Genomic DNA, 20,597 nt, shown 5'->3' on the forward strand with positions numbered 1-20,597 from the left:
GTTTGCTGAGATGTTTGCAAAGCTGGACGTTGAGACCATTCGTACCGAGTTTCTTGTGTCAGCCTCATCCTTAGCCATTGCGACAACCACCACTCTCCGCTGCCCCCCTTTCTTGCCGAGCTTCCTTGCCTCAGCGCCTCCTTCAATCTGCGAGAGGTTAAAGAGTGAAACATATTACTAACACTCCACCCTCTCATCCTGGCACCTTCTCCACCCCCTAATACCCAATGCTTCCCACTGAGAGAGACAGCCAGGTCAGTTGCCCCACACCAAGCCACCCCCACCTCAGCCCATTCAAGTTCAAGTTCAAGTTCAAGTGAGTTTATTGTCATGTGTCCCTGTATAGGACAATGAAATTCTTGCTTTGCTTAAGCACACAGAAAATAGTAGGCATTTACTACAAAACAGATAAATGTGTCCATATACCATGATATAAATATATACACACATGAATAAATAAACTGGTAGTGCAAATAACAGAAAGTGGTTGCTAATAATCAGAGTTTTGTCCGAGCCAGGTTTAATAACCTGATGGCTGAGGGGAAGTAGCTATTCCTGAACCTGGTTGTTGCAGTCTTCAGGCTCCTGTACCTTCTACCTGAAGGTAGCAGGGAGATCAGTGTGTGGCCAGGATGGTGTGGGTCTTTGATGATACTGCCAGCCTTTTTGAGGCAGCGACTGCGATAAATCCCCTCGATGGAAGGAAGGTCAGAGCCGATGATGGACTGGGCAGTGTTTACTACTTTTTGTAATCTTTTCCTCTCCAGGGCGCTCAAATTTCCGAACCAAGCCACGATGCAACCGGTCAGCATGCTCTCGACTGTGCACCTGTAGAAGTTAGAGAGAGTCTTCCTTGACAGTCCGACTCTCCGTAATCTTCTCAGGAAGTAGAGGCGCTGATGAGCTTTTTTGATAATTGCGTTCGTGTTCTCGGACCAGGAAAGATCTTCAGAGATGTGCACCCCCAGGAATTTGAAGTTCTTGACCCTTTCAACCATCGACCCGTTGATATAAATGGGGCTGTGGGTCCCCCTCCTACTCCTTCCAAAGTCCACAATCAGTTCCTTGGTTTTGCTGGTGTTCAGGGCCAGGTTATTGCGCTGGCACCATATGGACAGTTGCTCGATCTCTCTTCTGTACTCTGACTCATCCCCATCAGTGATACGCCCCACAATAGTGGTGTCGTCAGCGAACTTGATGATGGAGTTCGCACTGTGGTTCGCTACGCAGTCATGGGTATAGAGTGAGTACAGCAGGGGGCTGAGCACGCAGCCTTGAGGTGCTCCCGTGCTGATTGTTATTGAGGCTGACACATTTCCACCAATACGAACAGACTGTGGTCTGTGGACGAGGAAGTCGAGGATCCAGTTGCAGAGGGATGCGCAGAGACCCAGTTCTGCGAGTTTGGTAATCAGTTTGGAGGGGATGATTGTGTTAAATGCCGAGCTGTAATCAATGAATGTGACATATGAGTTTTTGTTGTCCAAGTGGTCCAGTGCGGAGTGGAGGGCCAGCGAGATCGCATCCACCGTTGATCTGTTGTGGCGGTACGCGAACTGCAGTGGGTCCAGGTTTTTGTCGATGTAGGAGTTGATTTGCTCCATGATCAACCTCTCAAAGCACTTCATCACCACCGGCGTTAGTGCCACTGGTCGATAGTCATTGAGGCACGTCACCTTACTCTTCTTGGGCACCGGTATAATTGATGCCCTTTTAAAGCAGGTGGGGACCTCAGACCTCAGAAGTGAGAGGTTGAAAATGTCCGTAAAAACTCCCGCCAGTTGGTCCACACAGGTTTTTAGAACACGGCCGGGTATACCATCAGGTCCAGGTGCTTTTCGGGGGTTCACCCCTCTGAAGGATTTCCTGACATCGGCCTCTGTGACTGAGACTGAAATGCCATCACAGCGAATGGGGGATCGGGAAGGCACATCAGTATTCTCCCTGTCAAAGCGTGCGTAAAACGCATTGAGCTCGTCAGGGAGTGATGTTACACCGGCATTCGAGCTGCCTCCTGGTTTTGCCTTGTAGGAGGTGATTGCATTCAGACCCTGCCACAGCTGCCGAACATCTGTCTCGTCCTCCAGTTTGGAGCAGAAGTCCCTTTTGGCCTTTTTGATGGCCTTACCAAGGTCGTATCTGGTCTTCATGTAGGCCACTGTATCGTTGGATGTGAATGCCCTGTGTCTGGACTTCAGGAGAGTGCGGATCTCAAAGTTCATCCAAGGTTTCTGATTGGGAAACACTCGGAAGGTTTTTGTAGGGATGCAGTCCTCCACACATTTCTTTATGAAGTCTGTAACGACTGTGGCATATTCGTTCAAGTCCGTTGCCGAGTCCTTGAACATTGCCCAGTCTACAGACTCCAAACAGTCCTGGAGTTGTTCTTCTGCCCCCCCCCCCGACCAGCTCTGTGCTGTCCTCACTTCTGGGGGTGCGCTCTTTAATTGCTGCTTGTAGGCAGGAAGAAGCAGCACCGCGGTATGGTCGGACTTACCGAAGTGAGGGCGAGGGATAGAACGATAGGCATTCTTGATGGTGGTGTAGCAGTGGTCGAGGGTGTTAGGTCCTCTGGTGCAGCAGGAGACATGTTGGTGGAAGTTGGGGAGTGATTTCTTGAGGTTCGCCTTATTGAAGTCCCCAGCAATGGTGGTAAATGCCTCGGGGTAAGACGTCTGGTGTTTGTTGACCACGGCATGCAGCTCCTCCAGTGCCAGACGGACGTCTGCCTGGGGTGGGATGTAGACCGCGGTCAGGATAACGGAGGTGAATTCTCTCGGGAGGTAGAAGGGACGGCACTTCACCGCCAGATGTTCGAGGTGTGGAGAGCAGGAGTTGGACAGGACTGCCACGTCGGAACACCACGCAGAGTTGACCATGAGGCAGACGCCCCCTCATCTCCCTTTCCCAGATGCCAGGGTACGGTCCATGCGGTGGATGGAGAACCCTTCAGGCTGGACCGCTGAGTCTGGGGAGCTGGGGGTGAGCCATGTCTCTGTGAAACAGATCACAGAGCATTCCCTCAGCTCCCTTTGATAAAGCAGTCTTGCCCTTAAGTCCTCCACTTTATTTTCAAGGGACTGTACATTAGCCAGTAGGATAGTTGGGAGAGGGGGCCGAAGGCCCCTGCGCTTCATTCTGAACTGAAGTCCTGCCCGACGGCCACGTTTCCGGACACAATGGAGGCTTCCCCTTTGTTTCCAGGTACTGTACTTGCTGTACCTGCTGTTTCTGCGGACCTGCGCTGGAACGGGGATTCCCTCACAGACGGCAGCTCCAGCTCCGTAACGAACACAGACCCTGCCAGACACTCACATATGTGCGCACACACACAAACACGCACACCTGCATGAGCGCACATACACCTGCGCATGCATACACACATCTGTGCACACAGGTACTTGCGTGCACACACACATCTGTACACACCCCTGCACAAAGACACACATCCACTCACCCCCCCGCGCAATACATCTGCATACATAAACAAGCCAAACAAGATATCGTACAATATAAACATCTACACCATACACACACCAATACATACGCCAACACCATACATGACCCGCCCTCTCACGAACACGCACACACATGCACATACACACAAACAGACACACTCACTTAGACACACGTACTCGGACCCATGTACAAAGTGACATGCACACACAGACACTGGCACATATACACAGGCACACACAGACACATACACACAGGCACATGCGCACATATATGCATGCACACAGGCACATTCACACACACACGCACACACAAGCACGCACGCACACACATACACACATGTCTACCCACCCTCCCACAACCGAAGCCCATTCACAGACATGCGTAGACTGTTTCTTTCTCTGGCTGTACTCCAACAGCTGACTCAACGGCACAGCACTGAGCAAGTGTTTCACTGCCAGACTCACACCCTCTGGTGATGGTAAACCCCCCCCCCCCCCCTCCTGCCCACTGTCCATTCTTGGCCAATATTTATCCCTGTATCAACGTGGCATATCAGGTGCTGTCTGGGATCGTGCTGGGCTGGATTACTGGCTGTGTATACCACTCTGCAGCTGTACTTCATTGGTGGTTGAATAGATTGAGGGTGTGAAACGTGCTTCCTCCCTGCCCTCTCTCCCCACCTCCATCACTTACATCTCTCCTCATTATGCGATAGTTCTTTCGGATAAGCATCCCCTTTGTGTAGGCCTGGATAGTGACCAGGGCTTTGAATCGCTTGTTGTGATTTATCCGTGCCAGGTAACCCTGGCAGCGTGCCTGGAACAGTATCACCAGCCGCCGGGTATCCTGGTATTGTCTGACCATTCTCTGTGCGTGAAACAGCGCCTGTAATCTTCCAAATCCATGCCTCATCTAGGAGGGAAAAGCAGAAATGCCACAAATAATTGAACGTGCTGAAGATTGTAATGGTCAAGAGCTGCATTATGTCGGAGGAGTCATTACTGGATTAACACCTCCCCTTCACTGATATCCTGTGATCATCGGTCCTACAACCTCTCCATAGCCCTGTCAATCCCAACCTAATCACAGCACCACACATCCCCACACCCGCCCTTTCATCCTGTATCAATACCAGCCTAATCGGCCCACTTCTCCACGGCAAACTCTCAGAAAGTGGCTGGCCCAGATGAAGTCTCCGGACAGGTTCTGGAAAGTGGGATAGTTTTAAACAAAACACAAAGTGATAGAGGAACTCAATGGGTCAGGCAATATCACTGGAGGAAATGGATGGGTGATGTTTCAGGTCAGGACCGTCATTCTGACTTAGCACTTTGTGTCTCCAGGAAGCTTTTAAAAGTGTGCTACTCAGGGTTCAGGATATGCATGTTCTGGTTAAAGTGAAGGTCAAAGCAGATAGGCAGAAGGAACCCTGGCTGTCAAGAGTAATTGAGACTCTGGACCGGAAAAGGAAGGAGGGAAGTGTCAGACATGGGATGCTGGGAGTATCCCCCGAGGAGTAGAGGGGATTGAGAGGATTGGGGGAAATCAGAAGCGCAAAAGGGAAGCATAAGATGACTCTGGCAGATAGATAAACGAGAATTCAAAGAGATTTTATGAATTATAGAGAGAGAATAGGGCCCTCAGAAAACAAAGTGATCATCTATTTGTGGATCGCAGGAGATGGACAAGGTCCTCAATAATATTTCTCCTCATGTTTTTACCATGGAGAAGGATGTGAAGATACAGAAACCTGGGGATTTAATGGTGATCTCATGAGCACTGTCTATAAAACAATCGAGGATGTGCTGAATATATTAATTTCCTAAGATATACAATGTAAATACATCTTCCAGGCCTATTCAGATATATTCAAGGGCACTATTGGAACTTAGAGAAGAAATTGCAGGTGTCCTGGCTGAGATATATGAATCGTCTTTAGTCAAGGGTGACAAAGATAAGTTGCAAAGCTTCAAGAAGACTGAAAGGGATAGGTAGAAGCAGGACATGATGAACGAGAGGTGGCTGAGAGAAGAGTATTTGAGGACACACCAACAGGAAGCAAACCACGAGCCCATCAATGATCTGGAAAAGTTTAAATGCATAAAGTCCTCTTCATGCATTATAATAATTCTGTCTTTCAAGAAGGTTGAAGCTGAGCGTGCGCAGCTGACATTCACTGCAGTTTACTTTAGTCAGATTCTGTTCTCTGTTGTTAAAGGACAAATGGCAATCGTAAAACAATAAAATAAAGTCGAAAGGGTAACAGGACATTTGCTTATCTGTAATGGGGTGACATTTTACTGTACTGTGTTTTCTGGAGGTCAATGGTCTGTGAGTGTTGTAAAACCATTTGGGAAGAAGGAAAATTCCTAAGGTGCTTGCTATTGTAAGCAGGAAAGACTGTATAAAAGCAGATGAATCTTTGTTCATTGAGCAATCTCTTACATTGCTCCCAGTGATTACCGTATTTGGCTCTCTTGAATAAAGTCTTGATTGTCTCTGCTGATCTTTGTGTTGTGGTTTGAGCCTGGTGGGTATTTGGAATGAATTGCCAGAGGGAGTTGCTGAGGCAGGTACAATAACAATATATGTAGAGGTAAGCTTTAGAATAATATGGGCCAAATGCGGACAAATGGAACTAACTTAGATGGGGTATCTCAGTCGTCATAGACCTTGGGCCATAATGACTCTATGTTAGAGTCCAGCACAGTGGTGCAGTTTCTGCCTCACAACGGCAGAGACCCACGTTCGATCTTGACTACTAGTGCTATCTGTACGGAGTTTGCGCATTCTCCCTGTGGCACATTCTCCCACAATTTCTCCGGGTACTCGGTTTCCTCCCACATTCCCAAGACGTGTAGGTTTGTAGGATAATTGGCTTCTGTAAATTGCCCCGAATGTGTAGGATGTAAAAATTGTGATAACCTGGAACTAGTGTGCAGGTGATCAATGGTCAGCATGGACTCGGTGGGCCGAAGGGCCTGATTGCATGCTGTGCCTCTAAACTAAAACCAGTGGGAACCCGACTCCTACACGACAGGTACAGACATTCAAGCATGAAGACAGAGTTACCAGTCGGTACTTCTTGCGACACCGTTGTCCCCTCCAGTGACTCTGAATCATCTGGGCAGCGGCCCTCACTCTCAGGAAGTTCTTCCTGTTGAAACACAAGGAAACACAATTAATTGTTCCATGTACAACAGTTGATTCATTAATCTGACACAACCTTCGCACGTCTTCAGGAGGTGGGAACATGGGGAGAGACTGTCCAGACCACTCTCATCTGGTTGGAGATGAGGAGAGGCTGTCCAAGTAACTCTGTGTTGGTCAGCAACAGAGGGAAGGATTATCCCAATCACTCTCTGCTAGATGAGAGGAGGAGGTTACTGCCCAGTGTGCAAGGGAAGAACTGTCCAGTGAGAATTCCCCTGACCATGTTCCTGGTCAACATGGATGAACCACTGTGGTCGTTTTGCACTTGTCTCACTAAGGGGGAAATGACTGTGCAAAGCATGATAGGTTAGCAAGGGAGCAAGAACCACCCAGGACACTCTACGCTGGGGAGATCATGTCACAAACATTTGCCTCTGATCAGTGAGGCAAGAAGATCATCGATAGCACTCTGCCCATTTTGGAGAGAGGGAAAAGGCATTGGTGGTGGTCAATCAAAGTGAAAGCTTGCCCAAATCATCCCCGCTGCTCGACAGAAAGGAGCAGTTGGATCGCACTACATTGGGAGGGGAACTGGAAAGGATGGGCAGACGTATCAAGATTGAATCTGGGCCAAAGAAAGACACAAAATGCTGAAGTAACTCAACGGGTCAGGCAGCATCTCTGGAGAAAAAGGATGGGTGATATTTCTGGTTGGAACCCTTCTTCAGACTGAAAATATGGGTGGGGGTGGGGGCGGGGGGACGGGACTGGAGGTAGGAGAAGACCAGAGGTAGATGACCAAGGAAGGGTGGGGCCCATAATGGCCCATTGTTGGCTGGAGAAGTGATAACGAAGGGATACGGGGATGTGAACAGTGGAACTAGTAGGATGGCTAGGGGGTTACTTGAAATTAAAGAAATCATAGAGAAATCTGGGCCAGTTCTATAATTGAATAAATTGTGCAGTTCATCAACGTGATTGTCATTGAGTGAGCCATTAAATATTGCCAACCGCGGGCGATCCCATGTTGTAGAATGTCATGTTGTTGTATTCATCAGCACAAACTCAATCCAACCTCTGACCTCTGACACTAAGCACAATCGAGCCTCCCCTCTGACCTTGAAAATGATGCAACTCTGACATCTGACCCTGAATATGACCCAGCTCCATCCCCTGACCCTGAGCAGTATCAAACCTCCAACCTCTGAACACAGACGCTCCAATCTCTAATCTTGAACACAATCCAGCCTCCAACCTCTGACCATGAACGCAATCACCTCTGGCATCTGACCCTAAACACAGTCTAGCCTCCGACCTCTAACCTGAGCACAAAACAGAGATGTGACATTTGAACAGAATAACAGAATCCAGCGATTATCCTTTTGACCCTGAACATGATCGAGTGACAACCACTGAAACTACGCACAATCCAATCACCTTAAATTGATAGATTAGATTAAACTTTATTAATCCCCTTATTCAGGGGAAATTCTGATGTCCTTGCAGCACACTAATAAAAATACAACATAGCATTCAAAAAGAAGTTCAACACAAAAACATCCCCCCACAGTGATTCCCACTGTGGGGGAAGGCACAAAGTTCAGTCCCCATCCTCTTGTCCACCCAAAGTCGGGCCTATTGAGGCCTCCACAGTCGCCGCCACGGCGCCCGATGTTCTCGCCGGGTGATGGTACTCCGGCGTCGGGAGAACCCCCAGCAGCTTGGGGTGCCAGGAACGGCCGCCTTCCCACCGGAGCCTGCGGCTTCCAAGCCAACAGACCGCGCCAGACGGAGCTCCGCACACTGGTGATCTCGGCGAGATGTAAGTTCAACGTCGCAGCTGGCCGCTCCGCAGAACCGCGGCTCCACGATGTTTTCCTCGGCGGTACCAAGCATAGTGGAGTCCCAGCGCGGCGACCCAGGAAAGGCATCGCCCGCTCCGCAATAGCGCTCCAGCGCTGCGCCACCGCCAAAGCCGATGTTCTGCGCCGCCGCCAAAGCCGATGTTCTGGCCAGGTCCCCTCAGGGAAATGTCGCTCCAGGACCCGCTGGTAGGCCGCGAGGACAGGTCGAAGTCGCTGCTCGGAGGAAGGCAACCCCTCCGACCAGGTAGGGACTCGAAAAGCAGTTTCCCCCTGCCCCCCCCCACCACCCCCCACACATAAAAAGATTAGGCCCCCTGACTACACATTCAACGTACTAAAAATAATAAAAAAGAAGGGGAAAAAACGGACAGCTGCAGGACAGGCAGCCGTTCAGGACAGCGCCTCCTCCGTATGAGCACAATCCAGTGAAATGACCTTCAAGCATTAACACACGCCATTATTTCAACCTCTGACCTTGAACATAATCCAGATCTGACCTCTGACCTTGGACACAATACCCATCTGACCTCTGACCCGGTACACAACCTAGCCTTCTGACCTCTGACACTAACCTGCACTCTGCATTTGACCCAGGGAATTGCATTGGTGACTATTTACGGGCATCCCGAAACATGCGTACATTTAACGACGTTATGTAAATACGTCAGGCGCTGGATGATTTTTTTTTACAGTGGTCCTTTGATTGTTTGCTCTTCAACACAAGGACATGGTGACAATACGCAACAAAATACCGATCTATTTACATGAATACAAGTGAAAGAAGAGGTCATTGTATTTGACCATAATGCCGGGTAGGTGTACGACTGGGGGAACTCACCTGTCTTTGAAACCACGCATGCGTTTTTGAATGATCAGAATGTTTGTTGTCAAGATTCTCTCTAGCTCAAGCTCCAAAGTCAGGTGGTGGCACTCCTGGAAGGCAAGAAAGATATACGTAGGGCACAGGGAGGTCCAAGACATGGGGTGTTGGGATTACAAGAAGAAATCCAGCAGCCCAACGTGACAAGCTAGCATCTCCAGTCTTCCACTTTATGTTTAGCGATTGAATGGGAGCGACAGGGAGGGGTGAATTGTAAAGTCCTGGGCATTTACAAAATGTTATTGGGTTTTTCAATGGAAATCCATGGGCTGGTTGTTGGTGCAACATCACCTCTAGGGCAGGCAGAACGTCCTTTAATTCTAAGGCTATGACCTCTAGTCATAGACTCTCCCACTAGTGGAAACATCCTCTCCACATCTATCCAAGCCTTTCATTATTCTGTACGTTTCAATGATGTGTCCCCTCATTCTTCTAAACTCCAGCGAGTATAGGCCGTGTCGGAAAAACGCAAGAATTGTACTTTCTGTACTTTCGCTTGATCGCTTTGTGTCCATCAAACTGTCAGCATTTTATAGCGCTAAGGTCTTTCATCAGATGATATTGTATATAACTCAGCACCAGTGAATATGGAAGCCCCTCCCAGCCATGAGCTGCCACAACTCTGTCCCCTGTCAGTGTTGAATGGGGAGCGAAGTGCCCAGGAGTGAATGGGGAGTGCTGAATGGACTGTAATGCATTGTACCTACTTCTGCATATTGCAAGCAAGTCCTGCCTGCCCTAGAGGTGATGTTGCACCAACAACCAGCCCATGGATTTCCATTGAAAAAACCCAATAACATTCTGCAAATGCCCGGGACTTTACAATTCGCCCCTCCCTGTCGCTCCCATTCCATCACTAAAGAAATAGAGCAATGTTATACACTACATTAGAGGAGGGAAAGGAGCTCCAGAGAGATGTCTCCAAGTCCTTGCTGTGATTCAGTGGGGATTCCATGTGTAGGAGGAAAAGATGACTGTGACTACTCTCCAGATTCTCATCTCTCCTCCGCTGGCTGGAGTCTGTACGAGGATTTTCAACCAGTCTCTGGCCCAGTCCACTGTTCCACCCTGTCTGAAGTCCGCAACCATAGTCCCCTTGCCCAAAAAACCCCACATTTCCAGCCTCAACGACTACCGGCCAGTCGCACTCACACCAGTGGTGATGAAGTGTTTTGAAAAACTGGTCCGGGGTCACATCACATCACTCCTGCCCCGAAGCTTTGACCCCCACCAGTTTGCGTACAGAGCGAATAGATCTACAGAGGACGCTGTAGCCACAGCTCTCCATGCTGCACTGTCCCACCTGGAGCAGCGGGGGAGCTACGTGCGGATGCTCTTTGTGGACTACAGCTCTGCCTTTAATACCATCCTTCCCCACAAACTGGTGGACAAACTGGGGGACTTGGGACTTCCACACTCCACCTGCATGTGGATAAATAGCTTCCTGTCGGGTCGCAGCCAGAGAGTCAGAGTGGGCCATCACACATCCACGGCCCTCAGCCTCAGTACCGGCTCTCCACAGGGCTGCGTGCTGAGCCCCCTGCTCTACACCATCTACACACATGACTGCATCCCCGCCCACCACAGAAACACCATTGTCAAATTTGCGGATGACACTACGGTGGTGGGACTCATCTCCGGGGGGGACGAGTACGCCTACCGGGATGAGGTGGAGCAGCTGACAGTGTGGTGTGGAGAAAATAACCTGCTCCTTAACACCTTAAAGACCAAGGAGATAATAATAGACTTCAGGAAGAATAAAACGGACATGGTACCATTAATTATCAGAGGGGACTGTGTGGAGAGGGTGGCGGATTTCCGCTTCCTGGGAATCCATATTGAGGAGGACCTGACGTGGAGCGTGAACACCTCTGCGCTGCTGAAAAAGGTCCAGCAGAGACTGCACTTCCTGAGGGTGCTCAGGAAGAATAACATCACTCAGAGACTGCTGCTGTCCTTTTATCGGTGCTCCATTGAGAGCCTCCTAACATACTGTGTATGCGTATGGTACACCAGCTGCACAGCGGCTCAGAGGAAAGCGCTCCAGAGGGCCATTGACAACGCCCAGAGGATTGTCGGATGCCCTCTCCTTACCTTGGAGGACTTACACAGTTCCCGCTGCATCAAAAAATCCCAGAGTATTATAAAGGACATTTCCCACCCCGGACACTCCCTGTTTGAACTGTTACCGTCAGGCAGACGGTACAGATCTACAAGGACAAGGACAAACAGACTTAAAAACAGTTTTTACCCCACTGCTATAAAGGCACTAAATGTAGCCGCCAAGGAACGCAGGGGCGATACATACATACATGAAATCGACAGAAGGATGTAGGGCTGGGTGTTTATGCGTGCTATTTTTATGATATTTATTTTAGTTGTTTATCTTTTTAAATATTTTACTTTGTATGTATCGTTAGCTTTTAGAAATGTTTCAATGGTGCACTGACTGGCTGACATTTTACAATTTCGTTGTACATGGTTCATGTTACAATGACAATAAAGAAACTATTCTATTCTATTCTATTCTTATTCTGTCACACCAACTGCTACATGAACCAAACCTCGCAGCCCCAACCAAAACTTGGCTATACAATAACTGTTCCTAGGATGGGTCATGTGGGTAAACTCTGTCAGCCTGATCAAAGACATCTAACTTGCTGTTAGCAGTGGTGCAGCGGGTGGAAGTATATCATGTTACATCAGATCCTCTTTTTGTCTCTTTTTGCTAATCCTGACCTTCTGGAGTTTACAAGTTCTCTCTGTGACACAGGGGATGGGGGTGGAGGGGGGAGGGGGGGGGGGTATGTAGAACTAGCTGCTGGAGGAAGCTGTAGAGGCAATACAATTATAATACTTATATTAAGAACGATTTAGCAAGATGTGAACCAAACACAGGGACGAGTTTGGATAGACAACTTGGTTGGACAAGTTGGGCCGAGAGGCCTGTTTCCATGCTGTATGACTGTATCCCGGGACATGATCATGTGGGTTTTCTCCGGGTGCTCCGGTTTCCTCCCACGTCAAAATGATGTGTGAGTGGGTGAGTTAGTTTGTTACTGTAATGGGCCTTACTGTTCGGTTCATTGTGGATACTGGGGTTGAGTTGATGGGAAAGCAGGGAGGTTAAAAATTAAGATTAATGTAGGAATAGTGTGAATGGTCATCAAATAGTGTTGATGGTTGGCACAGACTCAGTGGGATGAAGGGCCTGTTTATGTGCGGTATCTCTCCATTACTCCTGCAGACTGAGCAGATGCATCACCCAATCCCTGGTCCCGGGACAAGAAACTACCATGGGTCCCTTTCTGACCCTCAAGGATAGGTGTAAGGAACAGCACCGACCGAGGCTAGGCTCTCCCAGGCTTATGTCAATGGCTCTGCAGCTTACACAACCTTAAGGAAGATCTTTGTCTTCCCAATCTTCCAACCTCCATCAACTCCGATCACCGACTCAGCGATCTGCTTGCAGCGTAAGCAGACATCGTCCTGTAATTAAGATAGAAATGTGCACTGTTTCTCTGTTGGTGAAATAGAGAGCAGTAAAGTGACGTCACCCGCAATGACATACATCACTGTGCTACGAACAATACAATGAATAATACAATGATCAATATAAGGAGAATAGGACAGCAATGATAAGCAGAAATTATACCATAGAGCCAGGGCATTACACCTGGAATGGGCACTGGCATCTGCTAATTGGCTTCTGAGTCTTGCGTGGACTGACCTTTGACAAGAAGATCTCTGAAGATCTTGGCACCATTTGAACTGCGAACTGCTGGTGGATAGAACTTTTGCGATATCATAGTTTAGTGCAACAGCAAAGTGAAGGTGAAATGGAAGAAACATTGAGTTTTCTAGCAACCCAGGCCTATAATGTGGATAAGTGGGTAGCTGCTGTTTGTTTGCAAATGGCCAGTCAAAGGGTCCCAGCCCCAAACTTCCCAGTGAATGAAGAGAGATGTTGCTGTTTCACGGGACACAGTCAGGGCCACAGAAGGAAGGGGGACATGTGGAAATTGAACTGAAACAGACAGAAAGAGGATGTGGGATGATGAAGTAGCTGGTCCAAAATACAAGAGTGACATAAGAATGAACCACAGGCTGAGCTACGAGGAACACTTACCGTTTCCATGCAAGACGCAGAGCACATGCAACTAGTGGTGATTCTGTGATGGCACACAACCTCACAAACAAGAACAGATCACAAGGTATTTATGAAGAAGACATCTTGGTTATTTGATCCTTTTCCGCAATAAACCAACCGTGTCTCCTTAGTGTTGAATCCACCCGTCCCTTTAAGATTTCCTTATTCCCCTTATTCCCCTCAAAGGAGTGGGTGATGCACCTGTGGATGATTCAATTATAACAGAGGTGGCGATGGTGATCTGTTTGTGAGAACAACAGGCTGCTGATTCCAAGCATCTGCCACGTGCCAGAATACGGGAGATCGGGTAAATCCTGCCGCGCATATGAGAGGGCCATTCAAGAGTCTGATAACTGTAGGGAAAAGCTGTTTCTGAATCTGACAGTACGTGATTTGTGCTCGTTAGGAGAGGTGAGAAAAGGGAATTTGATTCTTCCTACAATATGGTCCAATCCCTTCCATGCAAGACCCACACATTACCAACACCAATCACATGCCCTGGCCTTTAATCAGTATTATCCACGTTAACTACTGAACCTTCTGATTGGAAACGGTTTGGAAGATCCAGCAGACAGTTGTTTAACTCACCTCTGTGTACTGCCACAGTGCTGATCTCAGAGTGATCTTGTATTTCTGCACAAAATCTTTGAAAGTGAAGCGTATGGGATAACCTGACTTGCGGATACGGATAGTCTCCTTCATTCCGGAATATCGCAACTGTTTAGTGCACAACTCACGATCAAACAGCTAGATGGAATTGGACCAGAAAATTGAAACATGTGAACATGAGGGTTAAATTTGAAAGATAAATTAATTGTCAAAATTGGTGGAGTTTGCTATGGAGAAAGTGAGAGGTGATCCCTGAGGCAAGCCAACTGTTGCACATGAAGATGGGAGGATGGAGTGAAACCTCATAATCACATTCCCAATGTCCATCCTCACCACTCCATCCCATTCCCAATGTTTATCCTCACCACTCCATCCCATTCCCAATGTTTATCCTCACCACTCCATCATATTGCCGATGTCCACCCTCTCCACCTCAGTCCCAGTGTCCACTCTCTCCATTCCATTCCCAGTGTCCAACTGCACCATTGCATCCCATTCCCAGTGTCCACTTTCTCCATCCCATTCCCAGTGTCCACCCACATAATTCCACCCCATTCCCAATATCCACCCCCTCCATTCTAGTCCCAGTCTCCACCCTCTCCTCTCCAACCTATTTTGGACCTGGAGAACCAACCACCACATCTGGATTAGACCCATCACTCCACATCTGGAGCAGAGAAACCATCAGTCAGTGTTTGGATCCAGAAACCTCACTCGACATCTGGATGTTACGGCCCATCACACCAGGATTCTACCCCTTAATTCAGGGTGTGGACCCAGACTCACCAACCCTCCTGACTGCCTCCACTGCGGGGGTCTCTTACCAGAGGTTTCTTGTAATCATTGGGCTTGATGCAGCGAATGAAGAAGGGCTGACAAGCTCTCAGGGTTTTCATGAGGTTGTCGAGCGACTGCTTGAACTGGCTGCAGAGTGTGGACAGGCGTTTGTGGCTGTCGTTTGCCTGTCGGATGGAACCCCGGGAAATATTACTGGCCTGAAACAGTCGGAAAGATAAAATGGTTAGGGGGTGCTCCTGGAAGCTCGGTGCAATCCTGGGACTAACGTCTTAAAGACAAATACAAATGTTATTCCTTAGCAATGAGGTGGGCACAAACTTTGCTGGTGGAAGCTTTGTATTTAGATCCAGATTAATTTAAGAGCCAATTTATGGAAAAAGGTAACACACGAGGTGTAGACATGGCTGGGGCATGTTGCTGGGTGAACACAGCTCAGATAGCTGGTCGCAGCCTTTGGAAGGTGGAACGCCCTCTGGGTGATGCCTGTGGAAACAGTAGATGAGGCCGGGGAGCAGCACTGTGAAATAAGCCATGGAGCCCGGCACCAATGACAGCAGGGAAACACACGAGAATGCAGCCAGCAACAGGGTGCACAAACAGGGAAATGGGATGAAGAGGAGTGGATGTGCATTGAAAATGGGATGGAGAGGTGGGGGTGGGCAGTGGGAATAAGATGGCGAAACAAGGATGGGCACTGGGAATGTGACAGAGTGGAGAAGGTGTACACAGAATGGACTGGAATAGAGCGGGTTGACACTGAGAATGCAATGTGGACATTAGGAATGGGATGGGGTGAGTGGACATAATATTGGAGTGGGGATCCTGGTTGTTTGGATTCAGAACTGGCTTACCCATAGAAGACAAAGGGTTGTGGTGGAAGGGTGTTTTTCCGGCTGGAGGCCTGTGAACAGTGAACTTTCACAGGGATCTCTGCTGGGATCTCTTATGAGATAGAAAAATGATTTGGACATAAATGGTTGGTAAATTTGTGGACAGCAGCAGAATTGGTGGAGTTGTAGACGGTAATATACAGAGGGATCTTGGGGTCCAAGTCCATAGTTCCTGAAAGTGGCAACACAAGTACATTGCTTGGTAAAGAAGGAATATGATAAGCTTGCTCTATTGCTCTATTGGTCACGGCATAGGGCATATGAGTCAGGAAGACATGTTGCAACTTCATAGAACTTTGGTTAGGCCACATTTGGTGTATTATGCACAATTCTGGTTGCTCCATTATAGGAATGATATGGAGGCTTGGAGAAGTAGCAGGAGAAGCTTACCAGAATTCTGCCAGGATTAGAGGATATTACCTATTAGGAGAATTTGGAAAACCTGGATTATTTTCTCTGTTGTGTCAGAGGCTGAGGGGATACCAGATAGAAGCATATAAAATGATGAGAGATGGAAATAGGGTATAAAGTCAGAACCTTTTTGCCAGGGTGGAAATGTACAAAACTAGAAGATCTTATCTCTAAGGTGAAAGGGGCAAAGTTTAAAGGAGATGTGCAGGGCAAATGTTTTTACACAGAGAGTAGTGGGTGCCTGGGATGTACAGCCAGGGTTGTTGCTCGAGGCAAATACGACAGTGGCATTTAAGAGGCTTTTAGATGGATACGTGGATATACAGGAAATGGAGAGATAAAGAACAGCTGCAGGTAGAGGGGATTAGACATCTTGTTCAGCACGGATATTGTGGACTGAAGGGCCAGTTCTTTATTCTATGACACTGGCAATGGGATGGAAAGGTAAGGGTGGACACTGCAAACAAAATGGACTACAGGGAACATGTGCAGCTGACAATACAAAGACTGAACTAGAATAGATTGAGCTGACTGACTGTAACCTGCCTTGATGGATCCTCCATGAGGAATGTTAGGGTGGTTGGCCTTCCCCCCTGGTGTTGGTCCGGTGCTGGCCTGGAAGATCTGTGTGAGGAATGTGTTGCTAGAAGAGTGCACAACCTGGGCGATGCTGAAACTCAAATCATCTCGGTTCTTCTCCAGGAAGCCTGTGGGTGTGAAGGGACATGAATTGTCTCAGCTGCTGAGGGTGCCTACCTGCTGAGATTGTACATCTGCTGGGATTGTCTACCTGCTGGGATCTCCAGCTGCTGAAGATAAGATACCTGCTGGGATTGTACATCTGCTGGGGTGTCTACCTTCTGGGAATGTAAACAACAGTCCTGAGCCGACTGAGCAGCAAAATGAGGCAGTCAGGACCTCCTGAGTCAGCCATGGCTTCCCCCATCTTGTGCTCAGACAGGCTCAATCATCCAGTCGCTGCAACTTTGCCCATGGTCTTTTACCTTCCTCACCTGAAGTTCAGATCAAGTGCCTTCCCCCACAGACCCAGGACTTCATTACTCAGATCGTGTGAAGGAAGTTGGATTGCCAGCTTTTCACTCAGAGTCACAATATAACTCAGCCCCTGAAACCTGCCCAACCAATATGATCACAGCAGATGTGCCCCTGGCCTCATCTCCTCTTCTGTGCCAGTTCCCCAAAGATCTCAATTCCCCAATCTTTCAGAAATGTACCCACCTCCACCTCAAATACTTCCACCAAGTATACCTCAGGGGCAGGGAATTACAGAGATTCAGTGCCCTCTGCTAGACCTCCGTTTTAAATTACCTTCCCCTAACTATGTACCCTCATCCGAGATTCTCCCACAAAAGAATACCTCTCAACTTTTACCCGGTCATGCCCTCTGAGGATCTTCCGTATCTCAATAAAGTCACCCCTCATTATTCTAAACTGTACATTACACAGACCAAACCTATCTAATTGCTCTTGATAGGAAACCCTCTCATCCCAGAAATTAGCCTGCGAATTTGATTTGAATTGCCTCCAATGCACCTACACTGACTACTAATTTGTGATGTCCAAGCAAATCAATGTGTAGGTGCCTGCAGAAGGGAATTGAGTGGCTTACAGGGGCCACTCCAATGGACCTGGCTCATAGTTATTGGACTGGAGTCACATGTGATCATGTGGGGACTGGGCAGGAGGCTGATTTCCCCCAGGAACATTGGCAAGCCCCCTTCTTTACTCCTTATACACCCACGACTGTGCAGCCATTCACAAATCTAATTTAATTTTCAAATTTGCAGACGACACCACCATTGTGGGCCAGATATCAAATAATGATGAGGCAGAGTACAGGAAAGAGATTGAGAACATTGTGTCCTGGTGTCGAGACAACAACCTTTTCCTCAATGCCAGCAAGACAAAGGAGATAGTGATCGACTTCAGGAAGTGAAGTGGTACATATACACCAGTTTGTATTGACGGCACCAAAGTAGAGATTGTTGAAAACTTCAAATTCCTCGGAGTCAATATCACAAACAACTTCTCCGGACCACCCAAATTGAAGCAACGACCAAGAGAGCACACCAACGCTCTACTTCCTCAGAAGGCTAAGGAAGTTTGGCAAATCCCTTACAACTCTCAACAACCTCTACAGATGCACCATGGCTTGGCTTTGGAACAGCTCCATCCAAGACTGCAAGAAATTGTAGTGAATTGTGGACGCAGTCCAGACCTCCATACAAACCAACCTCCCTTTCATTGACTCCATTTATACCTCGCGCTGCCTCGGCAAGGCCAGCAGCATAATCAGGGATGAGTTTCACCCTGGCCATTCCCTCTCCTCCCTTCTCCCATCTGGTAAAAAGGTATAAAAGTGTGAAAATGCACACCTCCAGATACAGGGATAGATTGGTCCCAGATGTTATCAGGCAACTGAATCAACCTACCACAACTAGAGAGCTGTGTTGAACTACCATCTACCTCATTGGTGACCCTTGGACCATCCTTTGCTGGCTTTACCTTGCACTAAACGTTATTCCCTTATCATGCATCTATACACTGCAAATGGCTCAATTATAATCACGTTTTGTCTTTCTGCTGACTGATTAGCACGCAACAAAAGCTTTTCACTGTAGACATGACAATAAACGAAACTAAACTCTGATTCTTGGAATATCTCCCCGCCTGAACTCTAAATAACCCAACTCTGCGCAATGAGGCTACTACACCAGTACCGTTCGAGTCGTAGTAAACCACTCCAGCAAAGTGCGCAATGCCAAACTTAGTATCGTGGGAGCTCTTTGGAGGGAAGTAGATTCCACTGTTGCTATGGTGATTATTCAACTTGTTTAACATTGTTCGGTCAGTGCCCTATGGAAAAGAAAAATGGATATATTTCATTATATCAACTGTTACAACTACAACTCTCTTCAAGGACAGGCACCAAAGTAGGATAGAAGAACAGGCAGCCAATTTGTACAAACAAGATCCCATAAACAGCGATGGTTTTGTCCAGATCATTTTTAAGTCAACAATGTTGATTGAAGCATCAATTCAAAAGGGAGGGGTTGATTTCCAAACAACTTCTTATATTTTATGTCCAGTCTCCAGAGCAGAACCGCAAACCACACTTTTTGGACTTGTCTACTGGGTCACATCACATGGGGGCGGGATGGACTGGTGGGGGGGGGGGGAGAGGGGAAGAGAAAGGGGGAGAGGGAAGGGGAGAGGGAGGGGGAAAGAAAGGGAGAGAGTGAGGGGGGTTGGGCAGGGGAGGTGGAGAGGAAGAGAGAAAGGAGGAGGGAGAGAGAAGATAGGTGGGAAAGAGACAGAGAAAGGAAAGAGAGTGGAAAAAGGGGGAGGTGGGAGAGATGGAAATGGAGAGAGATTGTAGGAGGAAGGGCAGAGGGGCAGGGGGGCAGGGGGGGAGGGGATAAGTGCAGCTCCAGCAACAGCCAGACGCTTACCCCCATCCAGTCTCTTGATCGGCGTTCCATTCACTGCCCTCAACACTCAGCACACCAGGCTGCAGTGCATTAAAAAAATGGTCTAAAAAAACCCAACTGCACATCCCCCTCAGGCTTCCTCATCAGTCGCACAACAATGCAAGCTAACTCCTACGGGCGTAACCACCTGCAGATTCCCCTCGCACACTTGAAAATACCTTGTCTTCCTTCATCATTGCAGGGCCTGAATCTGAGAACTCCTCATGCAACAGTGGCCTAGAAACAGCTTCACCACAAGGAATGCTGTGCTCATGGCAGCGGCTTCCAACAAGGGATTGCATTCAATATTGGTTTTGTAACTCAAATCCCATTGCAAAGGGTACAGGACGACTTACCTTCAGCAACTTGCTTTCTTCATCAATGAGTGAAATGATGCTCATTGGTTTGATGCTGAGAACATCCAGCACCTTTTGGTTGTCAACAAAATCGATGTGCAGCCAGTCGATGTTCTCCTGAAGGTACTCCGCTTGTTCCTCCTTGAACAGGTGCCTGACGAAGAACTGCTGCAACTGCTCATTGGCAAAGTTAATGCACAGCTGCTCAAAGCTGGAAAGGATAAAGCAGGGAGTCAAAAGCACCAGGGCGAGTTCAAGAAACATCCGCTAACCCCGCACTCTTAGTGCTTTAATGGTACTGGACTTGCAGATCTGGGGGACAATAGAGTTGGAAACAGAACCTGGTAAATCAGATGCAGGTCCCCTGGGATATGTACAGAATTAATTACCGGATGACACCAGCATCATCGGCAACACCAGGGCTGGATCCAAGTCTGATACCCCCATCATATCCATCAATAAAACACAAGGAAGTTTGAACGCAATGTAAATAATCTGAACGGCATCTCTGTTAAATTGGCACACAAACTCTCCT

At 48.1% G+C, this 20,597-nt stretch overlaps 1 protein-coding gene across 1 annotated transcript in view; it reads right to left on the bottom strand.

Moving 5' to 3' along the window:
- The window catches only part of myo7b (myosin VIIB), a 124,641-nt gene that overhangs the window by 53,967 nt on the left and 50,077 nt on the right, over window positions 1-20,597 (bottom strand). The window contains exons 14-23 of the mRNA XM_033032264.1: window positions 20,063-20,273; window positions 18,957-19,092; window positions 16,762-16,922; window positions 14,941-15,078; window positions 14,096-14,254; window positions 12,754-12,846; window positions 9,316-9,410; window positions 6,532-6,616; window positions 4,153-4,371; window positions 46-147 (exon numbers count right to left, since the gene is read on the bottom strand). Coding sequence (XP_032888155.1) covers window positions 46-147; window positions 4,153-4,371; window positions 6,532-6,616; window positions 9,316-9,410; window positions 12,754-12,846; window positions 14,096-14,254; window positions 14,941-15,078; window positions 16,762-16,922; window positions 18,957-19,092; window positions 20,063-20,273 — 1,399 coding nt within the window. The remainder of the gene's footprint in view (window positions 1-45; window positions 148-4,152; window positions 4,372-6,531; window positions 6,617-9,315; window positions 9,411-12,753; window positions 12,847-14,095; window positions 14,255-14,940; window positions 15,079-16,761; window positions 16,923-18,956; window positions 19,093-20,062; window positions 20,274-20,597) is intronic.

The sequence above is a fragment of the Amblyraja radiata genome, chromosome 13, assembly GCF_010909765.2.
Source record: "Amblyraja radiata isolate CabotCenter1 chromosome 13, sAmbRad1.1.pri, whole genome shotgun sequence".
NCBI classification, from domain to species: domain Eukaryota; kingdom Metazoa; phylum Chordata; class Chondrichthyes; order Rajiformes; family Rajidae; genus Amblyraja; species Amblyraja radiata.